At 44.4% G+C, this 24,570-nt stretch overlaps 1 protein-coding gene across 5 annotated transcripts in view; it reads right to left on the minus strand.

Annotated features, from left to right (window-relative positions):
• The window catches only part of IGLON5 (IgLON family member 5), an 859,278-nt gene that overhangs the window by 352,161 nt on the left and 482,547 nt on the right, over positions 1 to 24,570 (minus strand). For all 5 annotated transcript variants that reach the window (XM_073601840.1, XM_073601839.1, XM_073601838.1 and 2 more), the window contains exon 7: positions 24,358 to 24,509. In XM_073601840.1, coding sequence (XP_073457941.1) covers positions 24,358 to 24,509 — 152 coding nt within the window. The remainder of the gene's footprint in view (positions 1 to 24,357; positions 24,510 to 24,570) is intronic.

Here is a 24,570-nt window from a genome sequence, read left to right on the forward strand (position 1 = left end):
CAAATGCTGCATTATGCAGCTCTCGAAGATCAGTCACGGTAAGATAAGAAATATGGCCAAGAAGGGGTCCATATCCCCGTCTGGTGAAGGTGTGTCTGCACGATCTGTCCAACACAATGTTTCTGCAGACACAGCCCTGCTCTGGGGACTTTCTGGACGCTTAATTCCAGTATATACTCCCAGTCAAAGGGTTTCAAGACCCGGCTCTCCTCCATTCACTGACTGGGAGAAGAAGACAAAATCCGCAGTCTCCTCCATGGGCCATAATCAGTGGGTATAAGGCTAGCCCATGGTCCCCTCCAAAAGCCACTATTCCAGTTGGGTCTGTCACAGGTTTCTGTACAAATAGGTTTTTAAAGCTATTTCTGTTGGAGAGGCAGAGGGCTGGCAAAAAGCAGACCTTTTGTTTGCCATAAAAAGTTTGCTTCACCAGAAAACCTTAGTTTGGTAAGTGCGCCATTTGGAAATAAATACATTTTTGGGGGGTTACAAACACTTTACAAATATAAAATAATAAAAAAGACCCTAAATCAATATAATCTCTCCTAAAATAAGGGTGGCTGTGGCATGGTGAACCACCCCCTTGGCTTGTTCTGGTGCCTGACACCAGGATTCCCAACTCCACCCATCTAATATAACGGTTATAATGACTTTACATTCTTCCTGACAGGCTTATCTTTGCCAGTAAAGTAAAAACAGCAAAGTACAAACCAGAGTAAAGCTCTATGGCGAACTCACCAGTGTCTAGCTACAAAAGCACTTGTGAATGGGCCAACCCTTTAAAACGCTTCAGTATTACCTCTAAACATGTTTTTTCTTGTTGTTGGTGTTGTTCGGCATCGGTCTTGAGCTGCTGGGAATTGCCAGTCCACAGGATCAGGCTAATCAATGAAAACATATGGATGCAAATTCTCTCATAAGAATTGTGCAATCTGGCCAGTATTTGTCAAATGCTACAGTTTCATTTCATATGTTATGATTTTTTCATCAGCTACATCATGTCCCATTATTAATTGATGCTTTGTAAGAGCCGCAGTGAGGATTGGTGCCCGTGGGGCATTTCATCAAGCAAACATTTAAAGGAACCCTTTACTTTTATTATTTTATTCCTTAGAGCAGCCTTTTTTTTTAACCAGGTTTTCATGAAATCCTAGAAAGAAGTACAGTACATCCGGAAAGTATTTACAGCGCTTCACTTTTTCCATATTTTGTTATCTTACACCCTTATTCCAAAATTGATTAAATTTATAATTTTCCTCAAAATTATACAAACAATACCCCATAATGACAACGTGAAAGAAGTTTGTTTGCAATCTTTGCAAATTTATTAAAAATAAAAAAATGAAAATATCACATGTACATATAGGGGATATAAAAAGTCTACACACCCCTGTTAAAATGTCAGGTTTCTGTGATGTAAAAAAAAATAGACAAAGATATTAGTAATTTCAGAACTTTTTCCACCTTTAATGTGACCTATAAACTGTACATCTCAGTTGAACAACAAACTGAAATCTTTTAGGTGGAGGGAAGTAAAAATAGAAAACAAAAATAATCTGGTTGCATACGTGTGCACACCCTTAAACTTATACTTTGTTGAGGCACTTTTTATATTTTATTACAGCACTCAGTCTTTTTGGGTAGGAGTCTATCAGCATGGCACATCTTGCCTTGGCAATATTTGCCCACTCTTCTGTGAGAAAAACACTCCAAATCTGTCAGATTGTGAGGGCATCTCCTGTGCACGGCCCTCTTCAGATCACCCCACAGATTTTAAATCTGATTCTGGTCTGGGCTCTGGCTGGGCCATTCCAAAACTTTAATCTCCTTCTGGTGAAGCCATTCCTTTGTTGATTTGGATGTATGCTTTGGGTCGTTGTCATGCTGCAAGTTGAAGTTCCTCTTCATGTTCAGCTTTCTAGCAGAAGCCTGGAGGTTTTGTGCCAATATTGACTGGTATTTGGAACTGTTCAGAATTCCCTCTACCTTGACTAAGGCCCCTGTTCCAGCTGAAGAAAAACAGCCACAAGGCATGATGCTGCCACCACCATGCTTCACGGTGGGTATGGTGTTCTTTTGGTGATGTGCAATGTTGTTTTTGCGCCAAACATATCTTTTGGAACTATGGCCAAAAAGTTCAACCTTGGTTTCATCAAACCTTAACACATTTTCCTACATCCTTTTGGGAGACTTAAGATGTGTTTTTGCAAAATTTAGCGAAGAAAGTTTTTCTTCGTAAGAAAAGGCTTCCATCTTGCCACTCTACCCCATAGCCCAGACATATTTAGAATACGGGAGATTGTTGTCACATGGACCACACAACCAGTACTTGCCCGATATTCCTGCAGCTCCTTTAATGTTGCTGTAGGCCTCTTGGCATCCTTCCTGACCAGTTTTCTTCTCGTCTTTTTATCAATTTTGGAGGGACATCCAGTTCTTGGTAATGTCCCTGTTGTGCCATATTTTCTGCACTTGATGATGACTGTCTTCACTGTATTCCATGGTATATCTAATGCCTTGGAAATTCTTTTGTACCCTTCTCCTGACTGATACCTTTTAACAATGAGATCCCTCTGATGCTTTGGAAGCTCTCTGTGGACCATGGCTTTTGCTGTAGGATGTGACTAAGAAAATGTCAGGAAAGACCAACTAGAACAGCTGAACTTTATTTGGGGTTAATCAGAGGCACTTTAAATGATGGCAGGTATGTACTGACTCCTATTTAACATGGAGTTTGAAAGTGATTGCTTAATTCTGAACACAGCTACATCCCCAGTTATAGGAGGGTGTGCACACTTATGCAACCACATTATTTTATTTTTTTATTTGTACTCCCCCCCTAAAATATTTCAGTTTGTTTTTCAACTGAGTTGTACAATTTATAGGTCACATTAAAGGTGGGAAAAGTTCTGAAATGATTTATCTTTGTCTCATTTGTTCACATCACAGAAACCTGACATTTTAACAGGGGTGTGTAGACTTTTTGTATCCATTGTAAGTATTCACAGCCTTTGTCATGACACTCAAAATTGAGCTCAGGAGCATCCTGTTTGCATTGATCCTCCTTGGAATGTTTCTACAACTTGATTGGAGTCCACCTGTGGTAAATTCATTTGTTTGGACATGATTTGGAAAGGTACACCCCTGTCTATATAAGGTCCTACAGTTAACAGTGCATGCAGGGGTGTATCATGAAATGTGTGGGCCCGAGTGCAGTATAAAAATTGGGCCCTAGGGATTGATGTAAAAAAATGTATTAATTATTTTTTTTTTCACAATGCTTTTTGGGGAGAGGGGGTTGGGCGGTGGACAGTGTCAGTAGGGCAAGGGTTGTCAGTAGTTTTTTATTTTATATTTGTATTACAATTTTATTTTGTATAATTGCTTTACAATTTTATTTTGTAATATTTATTGCAATTTTTTTTTTAAATCAGCCCTGTTGGTGGGCTTCGGTGAGATATCAGGGGTCTAAACAGACCCCTGACATCTTCCCTTTGAGACAGAGAAAGGGGCTGGGGACACAGATTCCTCAGTCCCTTTTTCTGCTGACTCAGCATTGAAGATGAATGGACAGGAGACAGAGGCTCCTGTTCATTCATAAACTGATGCAGAGTTTACTCTGCTCAGTTATCAGAGGGCACAGGAGCGATCGGTCACTGTGTTCAATTGAGAAAAGAAAGGGGCTGATAAATCACATATTTACCAGCCTCTTCCTCCGCTCTCCATCCTGACAGATCCCCCAGCAGCTGGCGAGAGGAGAGGAGGGAATCTGGCTGAGGGGCACGAGGGGAGCGGAGGAGGAGGATAAGGGATCGAAGGAGCGGCCAGAGAAGAACAGGGGACCGGAGGAGCAGACAGAGCACACGGGGTCAGAGGAGGAGGACAGGGGACTGGAGGAGCGGACAGAGCACACGGGGGGCAGAGGAGGAGGACAGGGGACCGGAGGAGCGGACAGAGCACACGGGGGGCAGAGGAGGAGGACAGGGGACCGGAGGAGTGGCCAGAGCACATGGGGGCGGAGGAGGAGGACAGGGGACCGGAGGAGCGGACAGAGCACACGGGGTCAGAGGAGGAGGACAGGGGACTGGAGGAGCGGACAGAGCACACGGGGGGCAGAGGAGGAGGACAGGGGACCGGAGGAGCGGACAGAGCACACGGGGGGCAGAGGAGGAGGACAGGGGACTGGAGGAGTGGAGAATGATGGATGAAGGGCGCGTGATCAAGCTCACATCAAAACATAGAAAATTTAAAATTTATTTCAGAGGAAATAAAGAGCAAATAAAAACAGTAGAATAATACCAATACTACTTAAGACTTAAGACAGAGTGACTGCTGCGAACACACACGGCTGCAGCATTCTCTCGTGAGACCTCTACCCCCCTCCATCCTCCATTTACTGGACAATACCTTTCCATGAGTGCTACAAGACAAAAGATCTTCCCTCCACCCAGCCAGTGACAGGTTCACACCACCCCATAACCAGTCTCTACATACTTAAAGGAGAACCCACACACCATATACTATCACATAGAACGCTTGATGGTGGACTGGTATGGAACACAGAAAATCGCATCTTCCATTTCAGGCCGCTTTGTCCAACTAGCCATCATGTTGATGTACATACTTTGGCCTACTGGCGATTAAAGACTGCACCCTGGTTCTCAAACAGGCTCTGATGAAGAGGTCATCCTCGAAACGCGTTAGCCAACTCTAAATACCTGCCTAAACATGGGCTCTTGATATATTTTTAACCCATTTTTAATTTTTGATGTCTTTTATATTCTGTCACCTGTTTGCATGATACGTAGTATTATTCTACTGTTTTTATTTGCTCTTTATTTCCTCTGAAATAAATTTTAAATTTTCTATGTTTTGATGTGAGCTTGATCACGCGCCCTTCATCCATCATTCTCCACTTAGCCTACCTGACCACCCCGGGGTCATTCTCTGGGCAGCGGGACAAGCATTACCATCTCTTCTAGCTTCGTTACAGTTCACAATACTACTCTTCCCAAAATCAAATCAGACCCTCACAAGCGCAGGAGTAATTTTTCCTTGTCCACAATCTAGACCGGAGGAGTGGCCAGAGCACATGGGGGCGGAGGAGGAGAACACGGAAGAGGAAGACACAGGGAACAGCCAGGGATGATCGATGCGGCAGGAGGAACAGCAGGAGCAGCAGCCGCAGGAGGGAGAGGAGGAGGAGAAGCGGCTGTAAACTAAATGCAGAGGGATCGATGCTCACAGCTGTTCCTCCTGCCGCACCGATCATCCCTGGCTGCGAACCAGGGGACCATCCCATGTGTGCAGTGTGGGTTACAGTGTGGCCCCCCTCCCCTCAGGGGCCCGTGTGTAGTGAACACCCTGCACACATGGATGACACGCCACTGAGTGCATGTCAGAGCAAAAACCAAGCCATGAAGTCCAAGGAACTGTCTGTAGACCTCCAAGACAAGATTTTTTTTTATTTTTAATAAATGTGCAAAGATTTTAAACAAACTTCTTTCACGTTGTCATTATGGGGTATTGTTTGTAGAATTTTAAAGAAAATAATGAATTTAATCCATTTTGGAATAAGGCTCTAACATAACAAAATGTGGAAAAAGTGAAGCGCTGTGAATACTTTCCAAATACACTGTATATCACCAGCACACCAAGAATGGGTCCAAAGATTTATTCAGCGATCACATCGTGGTTACAATTGTGAGGTTTCGGAGTCACACAGGACCCCTTCATCAGGCATGTGACCCTAGAGTTCCTCAGTAACTCTTCTAGATACATTTAGTTAGCTCCTCTGTAAACAGTGGAGCAGAGGTTAATTGCTTAGGGCTGTTCAGTGTCTCACAGGCTGCATTTCTGCTACTCCCCTGTCTTCTAGAGACCTATAGAAGTATAGTCGGAGTGAGAGCAGGACAGGCAGTCTGAATATTTATGGAATTCCAGCCAATCCCTGGGGAGGTGTGCTCACAAGGTGAAGGGATAGCTAATAAATAGTATGGGGCCTTGCAGCCAGTGCAGAGTTCCTGGGTCCAGTCCTTCAGGAGGAGACCCCTGTTTAGGAAGCTCTGCCACTGGGGCAGAGAGACACAGAGAGGAAGCCAGTGAAGCTATTGAAGACATTGAGGTCCCAGCTAGGCTTAGCTGGGGGGCCTAGAGCTGTGTCCAGAGACTGAGCACAGCCAGAAGGGAGTTGGAAGCCCACCAATTCTGGGAGCAGTGCAGCCAGGAGTTGTGCAAGACAGCTAGGAGTGTGCAATACATGCAAGAAGTTTTGCCCAGTACAGCCAGGAGTTGCGTAAGACAGCCAAGAGCGTACAGTGTAGCCAGAGGTTATGCAATACGGCCTGCATTTCTTACACAGAAGCCTAGAAGTCCTCCAGCTGTGTTGCTGTGCAGTTCTGGGGTTGCTGTTCCAATGAAATCCCCAAAAGAAACCCTACCTAGACTGATCTTTGAGTCAAAAGAAAAATGCTAAAAATGCTGTGTGCCTGGCTGTGTATGCTGTAAATAGGGGAAATAGGCCTAAATTACCAGGGGGTCCTGCGTGGGTAGCGCTACATATATATGGGACTTTTTATAGCACTTTCTGATCATTATAGATCAGGGATGTTGTCTGTGGATAATGTACTGATGTTTGTGTGCTCCCCTGGTGGTCCCCTGCAGCCCTCTTCATCTATGACAGACATCCCAACCTGCAATAAATAATTTTGGGGAGGTGGCGCTCCAGGCTGCGCCGCTCCATCCCCCCCGCCCCCCTCTCCACCAAATTTAACATGACGATCAAATGAAATGGAAACAGTATACAGAGGTTTACTTCTTCTGAAAGATATTAAAGGAACACTAACCACCAAGACCATCTTCATCCCTAACTTCTGTCTCCAGTATCATCCTCATTCTATTTCACACTGTATCCAAATCTTCCTCATCCCTGAATTCTTAATAAATATCTGTCCTCATTTCTCTCCACAGTGTAGCCTTATCATCCTCAACCCCAACACCCCCTCCATAATCATCATCCTTGTCCCTCTCCATACTCATCCTCATTCCTCCCCACATTGTAACCTCATCTTCCACTTCAATCTCCATAGTCATCCTTATTGATCTTCCTCATTCCTCTTATAATTGTCCCCATCATCCTCATCCCTCTCCAGAATGTTCCTCATCTCTCTCCACAATTGTAACTCCATCATTCTCATCTTTCTCCACAACCATCTTCACCCTCCATAATCTCCATAATCATCCCCAACTTCACTCTCCATAATCATCCCCAACTTTACTCTCCATAATCATCCACATCCCTCCTTGCTTTGTAACCCATCATCCTCATCCTTGTATTCTCTATGTGCTCTTTCCTCTATGTACTCACCATCTATCACCACATGATCCATCTTAATCCTCGTGCCTCAAGTAGCCTCTATCCTTCCCTCTCTCCATCATCACCCATCATCCTCATCCCCACCATCCTTTTCACCATCTTATTCATCCCTGTAGCTCCCCTCTTTCCTTATGACATAGGACACTCTCCTGTTGTCGGGGTATATGACCTGTACTGCCATGTGATCTATAGTGTAAGACCCCATACACACTATTAGATTTCCTGCAGATTTGTGTCTTCAGATTTACCAAAACCATGTAGTGCAAGGGCCTGCCTGATTGCATACAAATTGAAACTCTTAAGGTTTGACCTCATATTATATGGTTTTGGAAAATCTGAAGACAAAAATCTTCAGAAAATCCGATAGTGTGTATGGGCTTTAAGATGTGTTCTTAGTACAGTCAGAGAAAGTTGCTCCCACAGCACACTTGCTTCTCTCCGTGTTGCTCTTTCCTGCACCAGAGAAGGTGGGCTGGGTGTGACCACCTCCGAAGGGCCAGCCACACCCCTTCCCCGAGTCCCACCCAATCAAAATGTGAGCCTAGGAGCAGGCCCTGCCTCAGAGGTGTACTCAGTGGGAGTGAGTCCCCAATGAGAGAGCGCTGATCAGACACGGAGGGGGGAGAAAGTAGGAAGAGGAATTTTTTTCATCGGCATGTATTCCTCTTTGACTGTGGCCGCGGCCGTTCTTCTTGTGCGGCTGGGGCTGGCAGCCGGGATATTGTGCAGGAGCAGCAGCCAAAATGCGGGAGACTTGGGATGTCTGCTATGATGGTCATGGACTTATGGTGATGCAAGTAACGCACAACGCTCCAACTAACTAAAAACCTTCTGGCTCAGACCCACCACTTTATTTTTTACATCACAACCACAGAGAAATCATCTTATTATATTATCTCTTAGTTCATAATATCCAAGACATAGATGAAAATCATGGTGGGAAAGACTTGATGAGCAAAATTCTATGTCAGCCTTTCTCAAAAAGGGGTTCCTCTAGAGATGGCCAGGAGTCCCTTGAGTGATGAGCAATTTCTGCCTCTCAGATAAGTTCTCACTGACTCTGATAATCTTTTTATCTAACTGTAGGGGGGGCATAGGTGTGCGCAGTCTATTGAATTAGAGTGTGCACCCCAAAGCTCAAACACATATGTGTGTGCTTGTGTATATATACTGACGGTGTCAGTAGGGCAGAGATTGTAGTCAGTAGGGCAGTGGACGGTGTCAGTGTTTTTTCATTGTTATTATATTATTTTTTATTATTTTTTACAATTTTTAATTTTTTTAATTTTTTAATTTTTATTGTTTTACATTTTATTTATTTATGTATTTATTTTTTTAATTTTTAAAAAAAAGCCCCATTAGTAGGCTTTGTTAAAATATCAAGGGTCTAAACAGGGGCAATCTGAACCACATGGGTTGATAAGGGTGTGCCCAGGCACACCTGGCATACACTGTGTGCACGCCTATGAAGGGGGGGGGGGGGTTATTCCCAATTACCACAAATATAATCGGCATTCTTCCCAGTGACCATCAAGCTAATGTACCGTGAACTGTAGATAAAGTAATTATTAGCAGGGGTTCCCAGAGCCTGGAAAGTTATTTCAGGGGTTACAAATGTTGAGAAAGGCTGCTCTACATGTTTTTATAGACCAACAGTCCACTTCTTTAAGTGTTTGCTGGAGGCCGGCTATATAGTGGTCTACCCTGTGGTTGATTTACTAAAAGCAAACAAGCTGTTTAATTTGCAAGGGAATTTTCCTTTAGTGAATATGGTGAAAATTTTACTGGATTGCAAAAAAAAAAAAGAAAAAAAGATGATTGGATTGGATGAACGAAGTCAGCAGAGCTCCACTTCATTCACCTCTCTCCAAAGAGGACAGAGGTTCTAACCCTTCCACATTCTATCCAAAATGGAAAAAAAAATTCACTCATTTAACCACTTCCTGTCTGCGTTATAGCCGAAAGACAGCTGCAGCGCGGACTTTATTTGCTGGGAGGGCGTCCCTGGACATCAACGTTTTTGTTTTTTTTTCAAAATTTTCTGACTTTTTTTGTTTGTTTAGAAAAAAATAAAAACCCCAGAGGTGATTAAATACCACCAAAAGAAAGCTCCATTTGTGTGAAAAAAAGATGATAAAAATTTCATTTGGGTACAGCGTTGTATGACCGCGCAATTGTCATTTAAAGTGTGACAGCGCTAAAAGCTGAAAATTGGTCTGAGCAGGAGGGGGGTTTAAGTGCCCAGTAAGCAAGTGGTTAAAGTGGTATTAAACCCAAAATAACAAACATGTTATACGTACCTGGTCTTTGTTTTTGCACAGAGCAGTCCTGATCCTCCTCTTCTTGGGTCCCCCGCCGGTGCTCCAGGCCCCTCCCTCCTGCAAAGTGCCCCCCCCCAGAGTATCTGTTTGCGGCTGTATTATCCAGTTTAAAGGCACATTTACTTGTTTTTAAATGTAAGTGCATTTCTTTTAATACATTCTGGATTATTATACATACTAGACTATGGATACCCACCTATGTTTCTTTGAGTGACTGGGAGCCAAGGAAAGGAGATGGAGGGTCTCTTAAAGAGACACATTAAATACCACCGAGGGAATTGTTAACCAGCATTGGAGGAATATTATACCTATCCATACCTCTAAGGCGCCCAAGAGCATTTGACCTAATAACACATGTTTTTAGGTCCATTACTTAAGTTGAGCGCATTGGAGTGAAGGTGGTGGGGGAGGGAGCACTCTTGCATGATGGAGGGGACACATCGTATTATTTATGCCCCCAGTGGGGAAGGAGTTAATGTGGAAATTTCACTTTGGGACTTGTTCTTATTAGGTTTATAAGACACAGGCATATATGGACTTTTGTTATATCATGGACACTTATGGTGATTTAATATGATTGCAGAATGCTATACAGTAAAACCTTGGTTTGAGAGCGTTTTGCAAGACAAGCAAAATTTTTAAATACATTTTGACTTGATATACAAGCGATGTCTTGATATACAGGTAGTGTCATATCACAACTGAGTATAAAAGAGAAGAGAGGTGCCTCTAAGAGTAGCAATGTGGTTACATTTAATGAAAGTACAACATTTAGCAACATATTGCTACACTTAGAGGCCTGCACTGATGAGGGGGCACTGATGGGCAGTGGCAGACTGCACTGATGGGGACTGATGAGGAGGCACTGATGGGCACTAATGAGACTGCACTGATATGAGGCACTGATGGGCACTAATAGGCTGCACTGATGAGGGGGCACTGACGGGCACTGATGAGGTTGCACTGGTGGGCACTGATATGAGGCACTGATGGGCACTAATGAGACTGCACTGATATGAGGCACTGATGGGCACTAATGAGACTGCACTGATATGAGGCACTGATGGGCACTAATAGGCTGCACTGATGAGGGGGCACTGATGGGCACTGATAGGCAGCAATGATGGGCACTGATATGCAGCACTGACAGGCAGCACTGATGGGCATTGTTAGGGCTACACTGATGATCAGTGCCCTGATTATCAGTGTAGATGTCTCCTTTGTGAACTGCCGCTTACCGATTTCTCCTCTCTCATCACGCACTGTCAATGCGAGGATTACCGGCAAATCTTGTTTGCACTGTGATCAGCTGTAATTGGACACAGCTGATCACATGGTAAAGAGCCGCTATGATTGGCTCTTTACTGTGATCAGTGACCAGCTGTGTCCAAAGGGCACAGTGATCACAGAACACTTCCGATACGTGCCCCGGGCATGCACGGGGAGGCAGGGTTCTGACAGGACGCCAATAGATGCCCTCCCGTCATTTGGCTATAGCATGGTTAGGAAGAGGTTAAAGGCTGCCCAAATGCAGGCTAAGAAATGGCTTCATTGGGTAGAATGGAGTAGGCAAGTAATAAAGCTAAAGGCCTTCAATGCCAACCTGGGCTCAGAGGAAGTGGGCTGAATGATGCTGAATTTGTTCTGTTTTTAGCGTTTTGTAATTCACGTACAGCGGAGTTCCAATTGGAAGAGGGAGAAGCAGCACCAAGAGCCAGCTGCGGGGCAAGGAGCATGCGGATAGCAGGGGGGGGGAGCAAAGGGACAGAGAGATGAGATCATCAATCTCCTGCTTCTCCTTTCACTGTCCAGTTAGAGACTGGGGGTGACCTGTAAGTGAAAGTGAAAGTGCAGCAGAGAAAGTTCAAGTCCCCTCCCCTGCCAGGAAGGGCTGTGGTGTGCGACAGAGCTGTGTAAATCTCAGGACTGGATGGACAGGGATATAAATGCTCTGGAAGCTCCCGCGTATGTATTTAGGTGTCTGTCTGGAGTTCGGCCTTAAGGTTGCACCAGCGAAACTGACAGTATGAACGGAGCAGAACGGAGTTTGCACACGACCTGAGCCCGGCTGCAATTACCATGGACAGCACGATCCTGCTTGGCAATAAATAGCGTTCAGACAGAGAGTCTGACATCCCGCGGGCACGGGCCCAGGCTCCGCGGCGTACGCTATTAGCAGCCGTAATGAATGGCAAAGGAGATTCTATTACTGCCACCGATTCTTCTCACTGAGTAATCACAGCGAGGGGAATTTTTCACATTTTAAGGGGTGAGCAAATATAAATGAAAAAAGACGGCTCATAAATGACGGATTGAATGCAGAACGGAGCGAGACACGCGTCAGTCGGGTAGGAGAGAGACGCCTGGGGGGGCCTCCGCTCTCCCTGACACTGTTGTCACTTGATGAGACATTGAGATCACTCACATGGAAAAGGTCCCATTTCTACAGAGAAGAGCCAAAAACTTTGCCTGGAGTGCCGAGAGCATTGGAACTTTTTATATGAGTTTTCTATTGCTGTCAGTGTCCCCACTGGGGGGAGATTTCCCTTCATTTCCTGTATGGGTGTCACCACCCGTATAGGAGGGGAACAGAAAGACACACAAATAAATAAATAAATATCAATCTTTAAATTCCCTTTTTTTTTAGTGGGAGGGGTATAAAAACGAATAACAAATGAATAGAGGAAAAAGTTTTCATATGAATGATAAAAAGCAGCAAAATAATAGTTAAAGGGAGAAGGAGAAAAGGATGTTAACCACTTCAGCCCCGGAAGGATTTTACCCCTTAATGTCCAGGCCATTTTTTGTTTTGCGATACGGCACTGCGTCATTTTACCTTTAGCAACGCCGTACCCGAAAAAAAATTGACGTCCTTTGTTTTTCCCACAAATAGAGCTTTCTTTTGGTGGTATTTGATCACCTCTGCGGTTTTTAATTTTTGCGCTATAAACAAAAAAAGAGCGACAATTTTGAAAAAAAAGAAACAATATTTTTTACTTTTTGCTATAATAAATATCCCCTAATTAAAAAAAAAAAAAAAAGATATATTTCTTCATCAGTTTAGGCCAATATGTACTCCTCTACATATTTTTATTAAAAAAAAATTGTGATAAGCGCATATTGATTGGTTTGCGCAAAAGTTATAGCGAAATAGGGGATATATTTATGGCATTTTTATCATTTTTTTTTTTACTAGTAATAGCGGTGATCTGCAATTTTTAGTGGGACTGCGACATTATGGCGGACAGATCGGACACCTTTGACACTTTTTTTGGGACCATTGACATTTATACAGCGATCAGAGCTAAAAATAGACACCGATTACTGTATAAATGACACTGACAGGGAAGGGGTTAACACTAGGGGGCGACCAAGAGGTTAAGTGTGTTCCATGGGAGGTGTTTTTAACTGTGAGGGGAGGGGACTGACTGGAGGAGGAGAGAGATCGCTGATCACTAGAAACAGCAGATCTCTCTTCTCTCTCTGACAGAATGGGGGATCTGTCTGTTTACATTGACAGATCCCCCGTTCTCTCTCTCTCAGGAGCAATTGTGGGTGCCTGGGGGACATCGCGGCCGCCGGGCACGTGCATCAGCTCCTACGTGAGGCGGCGGGCGCGACATTGGTGTCAGTGGGGGGACTAATGCCTCATCATTGGTGTCAGTGAGAAGAATAGTGTCCCATCATTGGTATCAGTGGGAGGGATAGTGCCCCATCATTGGTATCAATTGGAGGAATGGTGCCCGATTATTGGTGTCAGTGGGAGGAATAGTGTCCCATCATTGGTGTCTTTGGGAGGAATAGTGCCCCATCATTGGTGTCTTTGGGAGGAATAGTGCCCCATCATTGGTGTCTTTGGGAGGAATAGTGCCCCATCATTGGTGTCTTTGGGAGGAATAGTGCCCCATCATTGGTGTCTTTGGGAGGAATAGTGCCCCAAGGGCCTGATAAAGGTAAGCAAAGGGCAGCATCCGGCCCCTGGGGCCGTAGTTTGGAGACCACTGCAATAGATGTTACAGAGTAGCCAGCTTCATTATATTAGAGAATTATTCCAAAGGCATTTAAAAGCTTTGAAAGCTGCCGCAAGTCAGATAGAGCCCACCTCATCTCCTGGCATCATCTAGCCCTTTCATCCCCAGCTTGACTGTGCCTGGCCCACCCCTTTCATTCATTGGATTACAGTTCTTTCAATCATTGGGCTCAGCATCACATATAGGCAGTGGCGGCTGGTGCGCTAATTTTTTTGGGGGGGGGCGCAAAAAAATGTTGAAAAAAATTATCAATTGCAGCCACTGTGCCCATTAAACACTGCCACTGTGCCATCAAATGCTGCCATTGTGCCCATCAAATGCTGCCACAATGCCAAACGCTGCCAGTGTGCCCATAGAGGCTGCCAATGTGCCCATCATATGCCATCATATGCTGCCAGTGTGCCCATCAAACGCTGCCAGTGTGCCCATAGAGGCTGCCAATGTGCCCATCATATGCCATCATATGCTGCCAGTGTGCCCATCAAACGCTGCCAGTGTGCCCATAGAGGCTGCCAATGTGCCCATCATATGCCATCATATGCTGCCAGTGTGCCCATCAAATGCTGCCAGTGTGCCCATCAAATGCCGCCAGTGTGCCCATCATATGCTGCCAGTGTGCCCTTGAATGCCCCCAGTGTGACCCCCGCCCGCTCGCCATCTGCCCGGCACTTACCCTGTCTTGGTGAGGCAGCGGGTGACTGCAACAAGTGGGATCCTCCATGCGTCTCCTGCCGTCCTCATCTCCCATCCTCTCCTCCTGATAGGCGTCCAATAGCGGCACCTGTCATTTCAGCCAATCAGGTGACAGGTAACAGACCCGAGCACCTAATTGGCAGCGAGGCGGTTTAGTTTTAGGAAAGCGAACAGTCATTCGCTTTTCTAACACAGCTGAGTGACCTGCGAGCGCCCAGCATGGCGCTCGCAGGTCACTTTTTTTGAAGCCTATTAGAGCCTATGACTCTAATCAGGTGCTTCAAAAACACCCCCCCCCCCCCCCGCGCCGCTGTAATTCAGGTGCCCTGCAACTGAAAAAAGGCTGGACGCCTGAATAGGGGGTGGTAGCGGCAGCCATGGATAGATTCATGCAATGTATGAATCTATTGGTGATAGGGGGGTGGCAGGAGAGAGGGGGCGGCGCCCGTGCACCCTTAATACACGGCCTGCCACTACATATAGGTCATCTGCATGCAAATCCAGCCTGCCTAGGAATGCCCACTGCTCCGCAATGACACCCACCCATTGGAGGTTTTTGATATCTGCATAACTCCTCCCAAAGAGCCGGCCCACTGCTTGCATCAGGACTGAGGGCTCCTGAGAAGAGGAAGGTGCTGTGATGTGTTCAGGAAGCTCTGTACACCACCCTGCAGGCCCCTCCCACCAGCCATGATCTGCCTGCATTGCATAGAGAAGTACAGAGAAACAGTGATAACATCACTGGGTCTAAAATAAGACGTATAATAAAAACGGAAAGATTATATTTAAACATTTTATTATCATGTTGATGAGGGGAGAAATAGGAGCCAGAGAAGGCAAAATATACACAGATTAAACTTAGAATATCTAAAGGTAAAACCTTTCCCCCTATTTTGAATGGAGTAGGGAATGGTTAAATCCTCTATTAGGATTTTTTGCAAAGTGAGTCTCATTGAATGAATTTCCCTTCACTTCCTGTCCTGTAGACACAACAGAAAGTGAGACGACATCTCTAAAAAGGAGTAAAATCTCCAGCTAGACAGTTGTCACTAAAACGTGCGTCCCCATTGGAAGATTCCTCCTCATTTCCTGTTTCAGACGACTTTTGGTCAGTGGTCACCAGGACATATAGAAAGGGTGAATCTCCCTAGCAGAGACATAGACATCAATAAAAAGATCACAAAGGTCCCATCCCTCTCCACAGCCCCTCCCCCAAATAAAAAAAAAAAAAAAAAACGAAAAAAGTTTTTTGGATGGATGTCTGCTTCGATACCACGTGCAACCTTTAGCTCTTTCTCTTACTGAGCGGTTCTTCTTAACGCTGCGGGTCTCCGACGGCGCCATCTTGAACATGGAAGCCAACTTCATAGCTGGCTGCCCGAAATTGCACGGTGCGGTCCTGGGACCGTATGAGGCTGTGGGCGGGGGTGGGGGCTGTGCCTAAGCGCACCTCATTCTTACCTAGGTGTGAATTGAAGCAGTGGGGGCGGGTACCTGTCAGAAAAGAGACTACCCGTAATGCAGGGTGCAGGGGCGATGCCCCCCTAATCTATATGTAGAGGGCCTGACGCATGGATTCCAATGGGGTTTTTTGTTTTCTTGAAGGACATGATTAGAGCCTGAGGTTCTAAAAGGCTTCACAAAAGGGTGGACTCGGGGCGCAGAGCCCACCCAGTTGTGTGATATTTATATTCGCTATTGTCTTCCTGATTCTGCTCCTTGCCAATCAGAAAGCGGGTCCTGAGACCCGTCACCGAATTGGCCGAGAGGAGAAGTGATCCTATTGGCCGTCGAGGAGGAGCAGGGAGGAGACAAAGGGGAAGCCGTCGTAAAGCACCAGGAGGAGGAGATGCCGCCCACCGCCTGGAGGAAGTGCTGCCCACGACCTAGATAGGGTAAGTGCGGGGCTGGTGACCGACCTGGAGGGGGGGGGTGGGTGTGTGACTAATTGTTTGACACCCCCCCCAAAAAAAAAAAACAGACTGCCCCCCATAAAAAAAAAGTTCCAAAAATGTTAGGGGTGGAGGTGGTTCCCCTTAGAGGCATTGTGGACATTTTGCCTTTAGCAAAACTGTATGCTTCCCTGGAAAGTGTCAGCTGTTCTTTATTTACTGCTTTATTTATTATTATTTATGTATTTATTTTTTATTATTGTATTTTTTATTGTTATTTTTTTTATGTATCTTTAATATGTATTATTGTATTTATTTTTGTATATCATTATTATTATAATGATGATTATTATATATATTTGTATTATGTATTACTATTTATTTTGATTATTTATTATTGTATTTATTACTATCATTAATAGTATTTTATGTATTATTATTTATTATTTATTATTGTGTTTATTATTATTATTTTATTATTATTAATAATTTTAATGATGAATTCTTATTTATTTATGATTGTTTTATTTACTTTATTAATGTTTATAATAAAACAATAGCACCTTAATGAATCCAGTTCAACATGCTTTAGCGAGACGTTAAAGCCCCCCCGCCCCCCCCCCCCCTTCCCGTTCCATAAGTCAGAATTTAATTCCACAACTCCTATCGACTGCCGAGCTGGGAATCGCGTCATTGTCTTTCACGCAACGCTGGGCCGCACTCAGCTTGCATTACTGTCTTTTGTTCCCTAAAACCGATGTAACAAATCGCGAGCATGAAAAATAAATATAATCAGAATCTAAGGGGAACTTCTTTATTTATTTATTTTTTTTTTTTTTTACTGTTTGCCGGGAAGGAGAAGAGACACATATGGCGGGGGGGCGAGAGAAGTTGGATATGTAGGAATCTGCGATGGGGGATTTACTGGAGCAGAATATAGGAACAGTCCGTGATATTAAACAGACGCGGTCTGCGGAGACTCCACAAACTGGCAACCGTAATTATGATGGTGATAACAATTCGAGATTACGGCGCTGCGATTATTAATATATTATCCACAAGTGACATACATGTGTTATCGGAGTGTATCGGAGCTCTGGCGAGGATCGTTTTAAAGATGGATACAAAGCATACATAAAAAAAAAAGAAAACCAATTAGTGCAGGGATGTATTCATGGAAAGAACGCTACATTTAATATTAAACATGGCTAGTATAAGTAACAGGATTTGTAGATATATTAGCTTCCTGTAGTCCTCTGCACAGCAGGACTCAGACTAACTGGGATCATTATAAGCTGAATTCAAAACAGACATTAAAAAGCAAACCAATAAAAGCAGGGATGTGTTCATTTAATTTTTAGCTTTTAGCGCTGTCACTCTTTGAACGACAATTGCGCGATCATACAACACTGTACCCAAATGAAAATGTTATCATGTTTTTTTCCCACAAATAGGGGAAAATTTACCTGTTTGCAAAATTTATTAACAAAATATATAATGGTTTTGTATTTTTTTTTTTAATTTTCAGGCTTTTTTAATTTTTTTTTAACAAAAAATAAAAAACCCAGAGGTTTTCTTTGGTATTTGATCACCTCTGGGTTTTTTATTTTTTGTTAAAAAAATTAAAAAAGCCCGAAAATTAAAAAAAAAAAAAAAAAAAAAAAAATACAAAACCGTTTTATATTTTGTTAATAAATTTTGCAAACAGGTAATTTTTCTCCTACATTGATGAGGCTGCACTGATGGGCACTGATAAGGCGGCACTGATGGGCACTAATAGGCGGCACTGGTGGGCACTGGTGAGGTGGCACTGGTAGGCATTGATAGGTGGCATTGGTGGGCACTGAGAGGTGGCACTGATGGGTGGCACTGATGGGCAGCACTGAAGAGCATTGATAGGTGGCACTGAAGGGCACCAATAGGTGGCACTGATAGGTTGCACTGATAGCTGGCACTGATGGGCACTAATGGGTGGCAGTGATGAGCACTGATGGGTGGCAGTGATGGGCACTGATTGGCACTGGTAGGTGACACTGATAGGCAGCACTGCTAGGTGGCACTGATTGGTACCACTGGTGGGCATTGATAAGTGGCACTCATGGGCGTTGATAGGTGGCACTGATTGCTGGCACTGTTATGCACTGGTGGGCACTGATTCGTGGCACTGTGAGCACTGGCAGGAGGTACTGGTTGGCACAGATGAGGCAGCTTCACCTCTTCCTCTTCGGGACCAATGTCCCTTGTACAGAAGTCGGTGATTGGCTTTTTTTTCTCCTCACGCTGACAGAAAACGAAAAAACGATTATCGATCTTCTGTTTACATCACGTGATCAGCTGTCATTGGCTGACAGCAGATCACGTGGTAAGGGGCTGGGATAGACCCCTTACTCCGATCTGTGTTCACCCGAGTCTCATTGACTCGGTGATCACAGCGCGCAAAAGGGAAGGACGTCTATTGACGGCCTCCCGGCAAAGTAGGTCCGCGCTGGAGCCACCATTCGTCTATAGCGATTGTTACCTATCACTGGAGTAGGCACCCCTGCTAGAAAGCACCGGGGTCTGTGCCGAGCAGCTGACCTGCTACATTCTGAACACAGTAAGTCAGCCGCTCGTAGACATGTGCCATTCCTTTTGTTCCGAATTCATCTTTTGACGAATTCGTTAATTCGGAAATATTTCAATTAACGAAAACCCGTTTTATAAATTTTTCCGAAAATTCGTAAATTTGAAAATTTGTCAATTCGTAAAACCGTAAACTTGAAAATCCAAAAATTTGAAAATCCAAAAATAAGAATGAAAATCCGAAAATTCCAAAAAAAGAAAATCCAAAAATAAGAGCGAAAATCAGAAATAATAACTAACTAATAATAATAACTATTACTAACTATTAAATTATAGGTATTGGAATTTCCTTTCAAATTTGGCTGCTAGTGAACGTAACAAATACAAATGTATCCAAAGTTACTAATTATCCGAAATAACGAATGCTGCATCCAATTGAATGGAACGTAACTAATTAATAATAATAAATAATAATATTAATATTACCTTTATATTATTATTGTTGTTATTTATTATTATTAATTCGGTACGTTCCATTCATTTAGTTGTGGCATAAGTTATTTCGGATCATTCGTAACTTCGGATAAATTCGTATTCGTTACGTTCAGAAATTCCAATACCTATAATCTAATAGTTATTATTAGTTAGTTATTATTTCGGATTTTCACATTTTTGGAATTTCGAATTTCCGCAAATTTTGAATTTCCGAAATTTAGAATTTCCTTTCAAATTTGGCTGTTGGTGAACGTAACAAATACAAATGTATCCAAAGTTACGAATTATCCGAAATAACGAATGCCGCATCTAATTTTTTTTGTAATCTTTATTTTTATTTTATATAATAAGAAAAAGAACATACATACATTTAGTCTATGGTCATTCTTACCACAGAACATTGCATTTTTCCAGTGCAGACCAATATGTTGATACAAAAACAAGATGTATAACAAATTGTAATACGTAGGGGTAAGGGAGGGAAGGGAAAGGGGGAGAGGGATTAAATCATCTCCGAATTTTATTACACTGCTAAACAGTCATATTGAGTCCTAAGAGGGGGTCCCGCCGTATCAGCTTGGCCGGACCCATCCCCCTTAGCCCTCCATTTTAGTACAGGAGGGAGGGGCCTCTTTTTTTTTTTTTTTTTTTTATTCAATGCCCTAGGATGCCCACTGGGCGGATTCCCCGGAAGGGGGGCCGTAGGCCTCCAACTAACCTTCGCCTAAGGGGAGCGCCCCCTAGGCATCCATTGGGCCAGTGCGGACACAAAGGTGTCTATGTTACCAGGCAGAGCCCCTGACCAATACATCTAAACAAGTAACTACTCTAATATTTATTAAAGGAGATACAAAACTTGTCTGTAGTCACTGGCGACGCATAGTGTCTCATATGAGCCTTCAGCTATATACCTTGTGAACCATGCATTAGGAAAGAAAAGGTCAACACCCTGTGCAATCAATGGGGCGCTGAAACATTCCACTCAGGTACGCACGTCACCACGAACAGGCCTCCTTAGCTTCAAGGAGGGCTCCGCTAACTCCAACAGCGCGACATCCAGGCTAGAGGACACCGGATTAGTGTCGATGGTGAATCTCCGCCACTGAGCCCAAATACCATCAAAGCGCTCACTCCTATCTTTGCACCTCGCCACCCACTCCTCCGCCTCTTTGATATCATCCACCTTCTGTAGCCATTCTTTTAAGGTAGGGACCTGTGGACGCTTCCAATAGAGAGGTACAAGCCTTTTAGCGGCATTTAGTAGGTGAGGAAGGGCGCTTTTTTTGTAATGGCTTAGAGGGAGGGTGGGAAGGTGCAAGAGGAAATGCTCAGGGGAGAACGGGATCTCAATCTGCAGGGCATTTTTAATGGTAGTCTGTACTTCCATCCAGAAATGCCGCATCTAATTGAATGGAACGTAACTAATTATTAATAATAAATAATAATAATATTAATATTAATAAAACCTTTATATTATTATTCGTTACGTTCAGAAATTCCAATACCTATAATCTACCGTATATACTCGAGTATATGCTGCAGCTGTCCCCCATCGATTCTAAGACTGAGAACAGACTGATCACATGACTGCTGATTGCGCAGCTCTCGGTCTTCTCAGAGTGGAGAGCAGTGACTGTCAGTCACCGCTCTCTGCTCTGCTCCTCCTACGCTCGCTGGAACACTACCAGAGCTGGCTTTGGCTCTCAGCTGCCCGTAGATGGGTGGATCCTGACATTATGGTCAAGATCCTTCCAGAGCTTGGAGTAGCACTCTGTACCTTGGGGTACACCAGGAATAACACTGGACCTTAACAAGCACCACTAAAAACCTTAGACCATTTATAAATGTGATTCCACATTCCTTCACATCAACACATGAGAAGTCCCTAGACCTTGGCATTGTCTACTGAACAGCCTGCTACATGGGCCTTATGGTAAAAAGCCTGCACTTCCAAAAATCCTTTTCCCCTCTCCATTATGGTAAATATAGCCTTGGTTCGATGCAGGGTGAGCATTTGAATGAAGGATTTCTTCAATGAAAAGTTTCCTATTTATACAATGTATGGCCAAACGTATATGGTAACCACTCCAAATTATTTGGTTTAGTTGTTTCCAGTGCAGGGGACTGTTAATACTACAACATACAAAGACATTTTAGAAAATTTTACACTTTCAACATTGTGGTGAAGGCCCTTTTCTGTTCCAGCATAACTGTGCCCCTGTACACAAAGTCAGCTCCATATTGACCAGTTTGAGGAGGAACTTGAGTGTTCTGCAAAAAGTCCCAAACTCAACCCCACTGAACACATTTGGAATGACTTGGAACGCTGATTGCGAGCCAAGTTTTCTCCACCAACATCTGTACCTGACCTCATAAATGCTCTCTTGGATGAATGGGTGCAAATTCCCACAGAAACACTCTAAATTTAATGGAAAACCTTCACAGAAGAGTGGAGGCTGTTTTAGCGGGAGCAGCTCCACCTAAATTCATATGGTATTGGAATGAGACATCCAACAAGCTTCAAGAGGTGTGATGGTTATCTGTGCGGAAACCGCTGACCATATACTGTATTACAGGACTGCAACTTTAAATAATAGTACACTTACCCTTTAATTCAGGGATCTCCAAACTTTTCAGTGTGAGGGTCACATTGTATATTTTACCAAACGTATTTTACATCCATATACGCCAGAAGAGTGCCCCATTACATTCATGTGTGCCCAGCAGGGTCCCACCTTACATCCTTGTGTACCTAACAGAGTCCCCCCTTACATCCTTGTGTGCCTAACAGAGTCCCCCCTTACATCCTTGTGTGCCTAACAGAGTCCCCTCTTACATCCATGTGTGCCTAACAGAGTCCCCCCTTACATCCATGTGTGCCTAACAGAGTCCCCTCTTACATCCATGTGTGCCTAACAGAGTCCCCCCTTACATCCATGTGTGCCTAACAGAGTCCCCTCTTACATCCATGTGTGCCTAACAGAGTCCCCCCTTACATCCATGTGTGCCTAGCAGAGTTCCCCCTTACATCCATGTGTGCTCAGCAGAGTCCCCCTTACATCCATGTGTGTCCAGCAGAGTCCCCCCTTACATCCATGTGTGACCAGCAGAGTCTCTTTTCAATCCATGTGTGCCAGTAGAGTCCTTCCTTACATCCATGTGTGCCCAACAGAGTCCCCCTTACATCCATGTGTACTCAGCAGAGTCCCCCCCTACACCCATGCATACCCAGCAGAGTCCCCCATTACATCCATGTGTAGACAGCAGAGTCCTCCCTTACATCCATGTGTGCCAGTAGATTTCTTCCTTACATCCATGTGTGACCAGCAGAGTCCCTCTTGCATCCATGAGTACCAGTAGAGTCCTTCCTTACATCCAGGTGTGCCCAACAGAGTCCACCCTACATCCATATATGCCAGCAGAGTTCCCCTTACATTCATCAGCAGAGTCTCCCCTTACATCCACTTGTGCCCAGCAGAGTCCCCCCTTTCATCCATTTGTGCCCAGCATAGTCTCTCCTTACATCCATTTCTGCCAAGTGCAGCAAGTCTGGGCAGAGGACATCCAGTGTGCCCAATAGGGTCCAACCTACATCCATATATGCCCGCAATATCCCCCTTATATTTATGTGTGCCCAGCAGAGTCCCCCCTTAAATCTGTGTCTGCAAGCGTGATTTCCCTCCATACAACCATGTGTATCCAGCAGAGTTCCTCCCTACATCTATGTGTGCCAAGCAGAGTCCCTCCTAACATCTATGTGTGCCCAGCAGAGTCCCTCTTAACATCTATGTGTGCCCAGCAGAGTCCCTCCCCACATCTATGTGTGTCCAGCAGAGTCCCTCCCCACATCTATGTGTGTCCAGCAGAGTCCCTCCTTAAATCTGTGTCTGCAAGCATGATTTCCCTCCATACAACCATGTGTGCCCAGCAGAGTCCCTTCTTACATATATGTGTGCCCAGCAGAGTCCCTCCCCACATCTATGTGTGCCCAACAGAGTCCCTCCCTACATCTATGTGTGTCCAGCAAAGTCCCTCCTTACATCTATGTGTGTCCAGCAGAGTCCCTCCCTAGATCTATGTGTGCCCAGCTGAGTCCCTCCTTACATCCATGCCAAGTGCCAAGTGGAGCAAGTCTCGGCAGAGGACATCCAGTCCTGTAAATTTCGGCTGTTGGCTGGCAGTCCTAGCACCTAACCATGGTGGAGGGAAGAGGGCAGGGAACCTGTTCTGGAGACCGTGGTAGGGTTATGGTTGAGACTGGCAGTGGACGAACCAGTCTCCATATTTCTATACACAGATCGGCAAATCCACAGCCAGCCATCCGTGCATTTTCATGGACAGTTGCAGGCTGGATACAATCTTGTAGCAGGCTGGATGTGGCCCACAGACCATAGTTTGGAGACCTTTCTTTAAAATAGTTGAAGACCTCTGAAATGAAAAATGAACAGAGCATACCCTTCTATAATATGTACTTGCCTCAATCCAAAGAACCTAGTGTAATTTCTGTCTGCTCTCTCTTCTGTCTGCTATCTGCATTAGTCACTTATGACAGGTTATCATGACACCACATAATCTCTGGGATGGCCCCTCCCCCTCCAGTACAAAGAAGGTGATTGGCAGCCTCAGCTGTTTATGTTTCCCTATGAGACTGTGTATAGGGGGAGTGTGTCCTTTTTCTCCACTCGGGTCTCAGATTACACTCAGCTCCCTGCTCTATCCTGTGTAGTGTGTGATGTCAGATCCCCGCCCCTTGCCTGATAGAGCTGAGAAATAGGCTTTGATCTCTGTGTTTTAGAAGGCTGCAGATAAACAGGTACAACTTGTGTAGAAGGATTTGTTATATCTCTGTGTATCACCCGAGGCCAGTCACTTCAATGGGTATATGAAAGGGTTTACAACCACTTTAATTAAAATACTATATATACTTTATACTGGCCGAGGGTGAGTAGCTGAACAAACAGAATAAAAGAAACAATTCTGTTACTTACTGAGTAGCCGGACGCTGCTATTATATGTTCCCAGCTTGTTGGACACCAGGCAGGTGTAATTCCCATAATGCCTTGAGGTGACATTTGAGAAGAGAAGCACGGACCAGGTCCTCTCGGTCTGGATCTTCAGCCCTTCCATCCCCACGGTCAGTCTGCTCGCCACGGTGGTCGGGAAAACAGCAGAGAAGAAGAAAATGTCATTTCGGTAGCAGA

The sequence above is a fragment of the Aquarana catesbeiana genome, linkage group LG10 (assembly GCF_042186555.1).
Source record: "Aquarana catesbeiana isolate 2022-GZ linkage group LG10, ASM4218655v1, whole genome shotgun sequence".
Taxonomy (NCBI): domain Eukaryota; kingdom Metazoa; phylum Chordata; class Amphibia; order Anura; family Ranidae; genus Aquarana; species Aquarana catesbeiana.